This window comes from Camellia sinensis, chromosome 6 (assembly GCF_055761805.1).
Source record: "Camellia sinensis isolate YWXY chromosome 6, ASM5576180v1, whole genome shotgun sequence".
NCBI lineage: Eukaryota > Viridiplantae > Streptophyta > Magnoliopsida > Ericales > Theaceae > Camellia > Camellia sinensis.
In genome coordinates this window covers 188,006,290-188,015,991 of record NC_138966.1, presented here as the reverse complement: position 1 = coordinate 188,015,991, position 9,702 = coordinate 188,006,290, and the positions used below count along the sequence as shown (strand labels likewise).

At 32.7% G+C, this 9,702-nt stretch overlaps 1 protein-coding gene across 1 annotated transcript; it reads right to left on the bottom strand.

The window, feature by feature from the left end:
* Positions 1-3,265: 3,265 nt before the first annotated feature.
* LOC114276281 (Leucine-rich repeat (LRR) family protein) lies at positions 3,266-8,791 on the bottom strand. Its single transcript, XM_028218065.2, has 9 exons — positions 8,475-8,791; positions 7,796-8,342; positions 6,617-7,071; positions 5,592-5,727; positions 5,400-5,471; positions 5,248-5,316; positions 4,846-4,917; positions 3,743-3,811; positions 3,266-3,655 (listed from the first exon to the last, which is right to left on the bottom strand). The coding sequence occupies exons 1-9, from the start codon at positions 8,539-8,541 to the stop codon at positions 3,613-3,615; spliced, it is 1,530 nt and encodes a 509-aa protein (XP_028073866.2). The 5' UTR covers positions 8,542-8,791; the 3' UTR covers positions 3,266-3,612.
* Positions 8,792-9,702: the final 911 nt, after the last annotated feature.

Genomic DNA, 9,702 nt, shown 5'->3' with positions numbered 1-9,702 from the left:
TGAAAATATGTGTAAAATATATTGAACAAAAAGAAGAAGAAAAAAAAACAAATATAGAGAAAAATAAAAACGGGAGAAAATCAAAAAAAATAAAAAGAAAAGAGAGAGGAAGGTGGGATCATGAGATCATAGAAGGGTGAGTGAGAAAAAGAAAAAGTAAGAGAAAGAGAAGCAGGAAAATAGAAAATGTACATGTAGGATATTTTTTGAAAAACATATCTCAGCTGTTGTTTTATAATTTAAATAGATCTAAGCCGTTCAAATGTCCTAGTAGGACAAATGTGTGTATAACAAATTCAAAAATCATCCTGCTTTATTATATAGATGTTGAAGATTCATATGAGATTTAAATTTATGAAGTCTATCTAGGTATCCAATATATTTAAAAATAATAATTAATTGTTCAAATTCATTTAATTTGTGGACTATAAAATTCATTAATTTAATCTCTACTACACATAATAAAATTTGGCACCTAATTCTGGGATCGCAGACTTTTCCATATAATATGAACAAAAATAAGTGAACAAAAATGAGGAAAAAAACAAAACAAAACAAATAGAGAGAAAAAAATGGGAAAAAATAAAAAATAAAAGAAAAAAGAGACGAACATGGGATCATAGGATCATAGAATGATGAGTGAGAAAAAGAAAAAGTAAGAGAGAGAAGCGGGAAAATAGAAAATGTACATATAAGATATTTTTTGAAAAATATATCCCAGCTGTTGTTTTATAATTAAAACAGATCTGAGTCGTCCAAATGTCCTAATAGAATAAATATGTGTATGACAAATTCAAAAACTATCCTGCTTTATTATATAGATGTTGAAGATTCATATAAGGTCTAAATTTATGAAATCTATCTAAGTATTCAATATATTTAAAAATAAGAAAAATGCTTCATACCACTAATTTAACACCACTAATGATGTGGCATCATGTGGACCCCACCACTGATGTGATAGTTTGGCCTTTGTTTTATTTTATTTTATTTTTTTTTACATTGCCACCTCATTAGTGATGTTTTTAGAGCTTCAAATTTAGTGCTCTAAATCACCACTCTAAAAATAATAATTAATTGTTTAAATTTATTTAATTTGTGGACTATAAAATCCATTAATTTAATCACACACAGTAAAATCTGGCTCCTAATTTTGGGATCGCAGACTTTTCCATATAATATGAATAAAAATAAGTGAACAAAAATAAGGAAAAAAAATAAATAGAGAGAAAAATAAAAATGGAAGAAAATAAAAAGTCAAAAGAAAAGAGAGATAAAGATGGGATCATAGGATCATAGAAGGATGGGTGAAAAAAAGAAAAAGTAAAAGACAGAAGCGGGAAAATAGAAAATGTACATGTAGGATATTTTTGAAAAATATATCTCAGTTGTTGTTTTATAATTAGAATAGATCCGAGCCGTCCAAATGTCCTAGTAAGACAAATGTGTGTATGACAAATTCAAAACCATCCTGCTTTATTATATAGATATATGATTCCAATATAATAAATAAAAGCAATATAACACTAATTTTTATAAATAGATATTATTTTTCTTTTATCATCTCATTCTAAGTTACTTTGTTCAAATTTATAATTATTTCCGTACGTATTTAATCAATGGACATATGTGTTTAAGCAATGGATACATATGGTGTCAAGTCTAATTTTTTTTTTTAAATGAAACACATTTGGATGAGCGTTAAATACATGTTAAAGAAGTGTCCAACAAGGACACGACACCCTTTTAGAATTGATTGTGCTTCTTAGGGTTATTTTGGGAAGTTGGTAAAAAGCTGACTTTTGGCTTTTTACTAAGTTTTTTGGCTTTTTTGGAAGTGATTTGAGAAGTTGGTAAAAAGTTGGCTTTTTGCTTTTTCGTTTAATATTTATTTATGATGTCAAATCAAATTAAAATGACCAAAATACCTTTACCCAACACAAGAGAGTTATTTTTTTATTTATTTTTCATAGGCCCTAATTTGTAATTTTAGAACTGCGTTTTTAGCACTTGCCAAATGACTTTTTTGACATTTTTGACAGCCACATTTTTAGATATTTTGTCCAAAAACGTAACTTTTTACCATGTTCCCAAAATGACACTTAGCCATTAGGTAGATTATTGCAAAGATCAAAGCACACTATGGGAAAAGGAAGAGTACAACTACTACCAAACCTATATTAGGTAGATTATTGCAAAGATCAAAGCACACTATGGGAAAAGGAAGAGTACAACTACTACCAAACCTATATTACTTGGAACGTGGATCGTTTCGGTATATAAAACAAGAACGGAAATGAAAATGGAAATGGAAATGTAGTATATCACACGCTCTAAAATGTGGTACAATTAATTAGACTTGAATATATTACACTCAAGAATTTAAGATAATTCTTGAATAATTTTCTTTTAAATATTAGACATATAATAAAATTAAAAAAAAAAATTCATGTAACAATACATTTTTATGAGCATTATGATCATTTTTTATGTTTTATCTTATCAAAACTTAATTCAACTTACATTTTAGTTCATTATATTTTATTTTTTTGGGAATTACTTTTAGACTACTAAATTTACCGTTTTAAAACAAAAATATACCATATTTTTGAACGTACACAACAATATATAATTTATTAAGATATTAACATTTTCTGATAACATAGTACCAAACCATATATTAGGTTGCTATAGGTGCTCAAGAGTCTGATATAATTTGCCTTACGCCCGGCAGTAACAACAAATCATAGCAGCTTTGGAAACAACGCATCAAAATTTTGAGATGGGGAGGCTATGGAAAAATATCAGAGTAATAACATGCTGTTACCAAATTAGTCTCTTTTCTCCGTAAAACAGTTCTGAGTTTCTCTCAGTCGTTTATGCTGTATTTGATTGGAGAATTTGGGAAGAGATTTGAAAAGAAAAGAAAAAAATGTGAAACTATGTAAAATATAAGTATATTTTTTTCACATTTTACTAACCTTTTTCATTTCCCTTTCCAAATCCCTTCTCAAATCCCTCAACCAAATAAGATTCACTTTTTCCCTCACCACTTTACTTGCAAAGTGGAAGTGGCGCAGCCACAAAATAATAAAGCTGTTTGTTTTTAATTTCCACAAACGATGAGAAAACAAAAGCTAACGGAATGTTGACAGTAAATAATAAAAGCAACAGCCTGTATTTGTAGAAATTTGACAAACTTTCAGATGAAAAGATCAGAAACCCCAACAATCAGTGAACATAAAAGTAAGGTAGAATAGTTAACTGCCAACAGAAGAAAGAAGCTATTTCACACTTCTAATATTTGATACCATATGTAATAAATAATGAAGCCACAAGGAACAAAATCAAAACATACTATCTCACACGTATAGAAATTACAAATACATTTCTCAAACAGAGAAAAAAAATTTAAAAAATGACTGTATATGGACAACATTTGGCATACAACTTGAGAATACACTACAATTTCATGTAATGAGGAAAGAATGGAACTATACATGCACAGCCATTTTGAGTATGCAATTTCGGGTATACAAGAAACACAAACATGTAAAATTTCCCATTGATCCAGCCATGAGGCGTGTACCTTCAGATGCATAGACTATTAACTCAAGAAGGCGGTGGTGACAAAAACTGATTCCCAGGAGAAGTCCTAAGAAAGAAAGAGAAATCCATTAATTGCTTAAACAGCCGAAAATAAAATGAGAACAAATATGAATGTTCAGTTTTGTGTACTTACTTAAGGTTCATCCCAGCTTTTATAAGGTTGCTTGGCACTTGACCAGTTAGATTATTACCTTGCAAGAAACTGAGACCCAAAAAAAAAAAAAAAATGAATTCGGTGTGCTAAGAAAAAATGTTTTAACAAATTCATAAACTGATAAGAAAACATATACACGATTCGTGAAAACATAAAAAATTATATGAACTGGAATTCTTAAGTATGAATTAAAAATAGAACATTTCATGGACATCAATTGGCACATATGAGTTTCAAAATTTTGCTTTGTTTTCAAAATAAAAATTCTTGATTTTGGAGAATTTTACCAATCTAAAAAAACTTATAAATCAAGAAACTTTTTATATTTGGAAGCTTTTATCTAAAGTAACTTTTAATTCAAGATTACTTACTACACATGTCTCTGTCCTCTAGTAGTAACATCATTGAACCAGAAAAACCAAAAACTCATTTCAGATCTTGCTGAGATTTACATCCAAGGACAAAAATAATCTTATCTAGTTCGCTTTGTGCATGGTTTGTATTGAATTAGAGTTGATTTCCTCAAAGGCTACTATGACACCTCACTCCAGAGTATAATGGTATGCAGGTTTAGTTTCACCAATGAACCAATAATAGCAGTACTTTAGGAATCAAAATTTCTGTAGCAGCAAACACAAGGAACCATAAGCACTTTACTTGATAGGGGATGGGATTCATCCACTTTCCTGCTACCACTACAGAAAGCTCTTTCCTACACTGTAATGAATGGAACCAACGCAAGAAATTTTTTAAAAACTATGTATAAGATGAAACAATGGAGCACACTAGGTACATCAAACCAACTTCAAGACTTCAAAGAAGTTTGTAGACATTTATACTAGCATTTACAATTGAAATAATCCTTATGCACAAGCCTAGAACTTTTAACTAGAATGAAATGTGGTCGAAGGAACCATTCATTCATTGCTTTAAATTACCTTGGTTTCAGAGTTCAGAATGATAAAATAAAAATTTTAAAAAAAAAATTGTGTAAAGCAGCTATAGAACAGGAAACTGAGATAAAAAGACATAAGTCGCAATATGGTTATGTATTTAATTGTATTCTGTAAAGTGGAACTTACAGTTCACGCAAGCTGTTAATGTTTCCAAGTGATGGGGGAATCTCTCCACTAAGCTGATTGTCTTCCAAATGTCTAATAATGAAATAGAGCACAAATTAGAAAAAGCACATACCACATCCAAACATTCAAAAGAGAATCATAGAAGTCCCAGCCCATACAACTTGACATACATTGCACACAGAAGAGCTGCAATAACTAAGGAACTCTCAAAAACATGGAATTTTTATCATATGCTACAAACATTTAAAATTCTAAATTTCAGGTCATTGGACCCAAATAATTTTTCTTTCTTTTTTTAAGTGGTGCTTATTGAGCTATCACTTCTGAGTGCAATCATCTTGTTCACTAAAAAGATAAACAACGAAGGCTAGCAAGAAAGCAGAATAGGAACTCATGACTTACAATCTCTCTAATCTCTTTAACGGACTGAAATCAGGTACAGTTCCTGACAAGCTGTTGTTTCCAAGCCAGCTGTTAATTGAATGAGATTGTCAATAAACAGATTTTGGTCCGTTAATTCTAAGAGTAACCCAAGAAAAAAATTAAGAACCTACATGTCAGACAATGCAGTTAGATTGCCAAGATTAGGTGAGAGTGATCCTGAAAGACCCATGCTTGTAAGGTTTCTGTGAACAAGAGAAAAATTAAGCAGATTGTTAAGGTAAAACAAAAAATGCAGTATGAAATGAAACAAGGCCAACAAATTTACTTATTTATTTAAATTTATTACAATTCTAGAGACTCACAAGGCAACTACACGAATCCGGGGTCCTCCGGAACATGTAACTCCAGTCCATGAGTACTGACTTGGTAAACAAGGATCACCATTCCAATCAGTTGGAGGGTTCTGGAAACTCTGCTTCACTTGTTCCAAAGCAATTACTGCAACAACAAATGCAATTTCCATGTAAAGATTGCAATGAACAAAACTGATTTATTCATAGAAAAAGTGAAGAATAACTCAAGAAAAAAAGTTTGGCAAGAGACTGGATAAAGCTGGCACCTTGTCCTGGCTAAATACAATTATACAAGTCACCTGTCTAAGGTTTCATTGGAAGGAGGGATGAAAATTGAAAGGAAGGCCAATATAGGAGATGTACAGGGTAGCCCGAGGAAGAAAAACGGTATTGTTTTTTCTCCACTTGCTAGGTTGAGTAAAAAGGAAATGGAAGGAAAGATTACCATCATACCCTTGCACGCTATCACAAGGGTGTAGTTTGGAAAGGAAATATGTAGAAGGTTCCCTTCTTTCCTCCCTCTACCTTGTCCACATTTGGACAGTAAGCAAATCATGAGAGCGATATTCAAGCTCATCTTCTCTTTACCTCTACCTTTTCTCCCTACTAAACGAGGGAAAATCTACCCATCCTATCCCTTTTCCTCCCTCCTGCTATTATATCCACCAAATGGGCAAAAAAACTGCTGAATGCACAAGATGATGTGCTAATCTATTCAGAGCATTAACATGATAGACAACTATCTGAATGAGTCATAGCCAAGGAATAGATCCAAAATTCTACCTAATGCAATGAAAATAATGAGACTGAACAACCAGCAGATTTGAATGATCTTAACTGAGTATCATCTATCACAATTTTCCTTTTCATTTTGATTAACTATAATGTCAGCGTTAGATCATGGTGAATCATCCAAGATGTGCCCAATTCATAGCTGAAATATTCCAAGAGAAAGTTGTGATATTTTCATAGAAATAGCACCAGGTTGATTGCAAAGGAAATAAAAAACAAGCATGGGGTGTTAGTAAACAAACCATCTCGTGTAAGAGTTTTTCCACCAAGGATCAGCTCTTCGAAAACCTCTCCCGCATTAATCAATGGACCGATGCTTGACCCGGCAGCAGGATTCAGAGTTATCTTTGTAAGGCCAATAAGAGGCCACTGGTTTGCAAAAACCACAACGCCTGCTGAAGTCACATTCAGATCTTGGTAATAAATTATGCCATTTATGCTTATATTGAAAACCCTAGAAGATGAATTGCGATCATCCGCAAAGTAAAGAGCAATGTAGTATGACGAGTTTGGAAGAGATGTTGGAGGCCACTTGAACTCCAAAGGTACTGGTTGAGAAGTTGTCAACTTTGTCTCAAATATCTTCAAAGGGGGGAGATTCCAAAAACCAGAAACAGAAACGTTTCTGCCACTTGCCATGGTAGGATTATTTTCTCCAAATGGCTCCCAATAACGATCAAATAAATCATCAGGATATCTGGTGTTTCAAAATAATAATCAACATTAGCCAATATACACAACAAGAACAACCTTTATGTCAAAATTATAGGAAATGTTTGTTACAACTTAGAACCACATGTAATTCAAGCCATTTAAGGATTTGGTAATCTATTAGTACATACTTGCCTCCCTGTAATGGAGGTACTATCTAACTCAGATTGTGGAAGTTATTTCTTGTTTTTCAGACGCAAAATACAAGCAAGCAAGTGCAGCTAACAAAGAAACAAATTGGATTTTGTTTTGTTTTATACGTAACAAGGCCTAGTTACTTTCACCTTGATAACTGAGTGAATAAGTACATACATGAACATTAAACACGTAATCTCACATAATCTAACCACTTGTGTCTCTAAGACATTTTTGAAAACTGACCTTCCTCGTTATATAGAACAAAACTTGGCATGTTAACTTAAAGTTGTAGGTTCAAACATTAGGGCAGCCACTTTATGCGTATTATGCCAAATGTTAGGTACCTCTCCCAGATCCCATCGAATGGGTACTAATTTATGACAATTCAATCAAAATTATGAGTAAGCCAACATTAAAAATGAGCCAATAAATGGTCATACAACTACAGGGTTACACTAAGCTAATGTGCTCCTTATAACAATTCAGCAAATTCTGCTAAATTACCAAACCAAATTTGGGTAAACTGGTCAACCACAACACAAGACAAACCAAAAATTGAAAGACAAACTCACCCAATGATCGATCCATTATACCCAAAACTGTGCCTTGCAACCAATCTCAAACCATATGTGCCAAAATTTGTCGAATTGTACAGCGAATTGGCCAAAAGCACAAGCTCTAAAGCCGATATAAACGGGTCCGAATCGGTGTACGTATTAGCAGCAATACAAACACTTATTGACTTCCCTGTAGCAACGAAAACCCCCTCGTAATACGAAGACAACCCCTGCAAAAAATCATCTGTAGTGTTCACCAAGCTCCAGAAAGTTCCATCCACAATCTGATCAAACACGGGGGGCGAATTGTTGCCGTTGATTCCGCCGTAGAAGTACGTGGTCCTGATTAGGTACTTCCCGGTGCGGTACGCCGGCACGTCATAGCAGAATTTCCGGCGAAGATTGCCTCTGAGAGGAAACGATCGGACGGTGGACAAGATTGGCAGGAGAACGGCAGTGCTTAGGTTTTTGGGGGTTCCGGCGGAGATGAAACCGGCGTCGGGAAGCCATTTGCTGCCGTTGATCACCGTGGGGACGGTGGCGCCGCAATCAATCAGTGTACCTGAAATATATATATATATATATACATCATCAATATATATGCATGTAGAGAGAGATAGAATAAGTGTGTGTGTGAGAGAGAGAGAGAGAGAGAGAGAGAGACAGAGAGAGAGAGAAGTGATTAGATTGTTACTTCTGGGGGGTTGAGAGAGGGCGGAGGAGACGAGAGAGAGGAGGAGGAGGAGAGAGAGAAACCGCATGGTGGAGGAATGGGTGAGAAGAGATCACCATACGAGAGTGGGGGAGAGGTTTTAGAGAGAGGGGGGGGGGGGGGGTGTTTGATTTGATGGAGTCAAAGGGGTAGTTGAATTGAATGGGTCCTTAGGTGAATTATAAAGCAAGCAAGGAATAGAGAGAGAAAGAGAGAAGCGGAGTTGGTAAAGAAGGAAAGAATCGGGTCGGGGGAGGGGAGAGAAAGTGACGCGGGAAAATACGAGCCAGGTCATAAATAAAGGCGGCTATTTGTCCGCTTTTTGGATAAATTCATTCTGTTTGGATTTTATGGGTATGTTTGGTTTGTGTTTGAGAGATGTGTTTTAGAGATAAAAAGTATGAAAAGTTGTTTGGTTTGATTTTTTTTAAAAGATGTTTTGAAAAATTATTTTGAGAGAGAGTTTTAAAAAAGTGATTGATTTGATGTGTGTGAGAGAGAGATTTGTTTGGAAAACTTGTTTGGTTTACAAGTTTTGAGAGATTTTTTTAGAAAAATTTGTTTGATTTGATTACTTTTAAAAACTTATTTGTAGAGAAAATTTCTTAAAAAATTTTCACAAATACAAACCAAACGATATTTTGTTTGTTCTTTTCATTATTTTATTAAAAATAGTATAAATTAATTTAACATTAATAAATACTTTACTATTTTTCTCTTTTTTTATCAAATTAGTTATTAATCTAAAATATATATTCTTTTTTTTTAATTAAAATCAAACGATCTTGTTTGATTATACTTATGTTTACAACTTTTTATTTATATTTATAATAAATTTTATAATTTGTAAACAAAAATTTATTTGGTATTTATTTTCATTTTTAAAAACTTGTAATTAGTTTATAAAATTTACTAAATTGTGGTAATCATACTATATTTAATTTATAATGATTTATCTCCCATTGAAATTTCAATTTAACTTAACCTTAACCAGGTTAGAGTTTGTCAAAATTAATGAAAATTCTAATTATTAGTTTAATTGAATCCTTTTATTAATATTGATTGATGGACTTTCGTTCGTTAACTCTGACTAATAATAGATCTTAATTGTCTAATCCAATTGAATTTTCAACTAAAGACGGTCCATTTATGTTAGTCTAGCAATACAGTTAACAATATATTAAGACTAACAGTTTATAATCTAATTTTA

What these genes read in the sequence shown, in the direction of transcription:
- LOC114276281 (XM_028218065.2), bottom strand. Translation starts at nt 8,541, where the DNA reads ATGCGGTTTCTCTCTCTCCTCCTCCTCCTCTCTCTCGTCTCCTCCGCC. An exon ending in CCTCTCTCAACCCCCCAGAA is followed by an intron (nt 8,343 to 8,474) that starts GTAACAATCTAA and finishes TATATATTTCAG; the next exon opens with GTACACTGATTGATTGCGGC. An exon ending in TATAATGGATCGATCATTGG is followed by an intron (nt 7,072 to 7,795) that starts GTGAGTTTGTCT and finishes TTGAAACACCAG; the next exon opens with ATATCCTGATGATTTATTTG.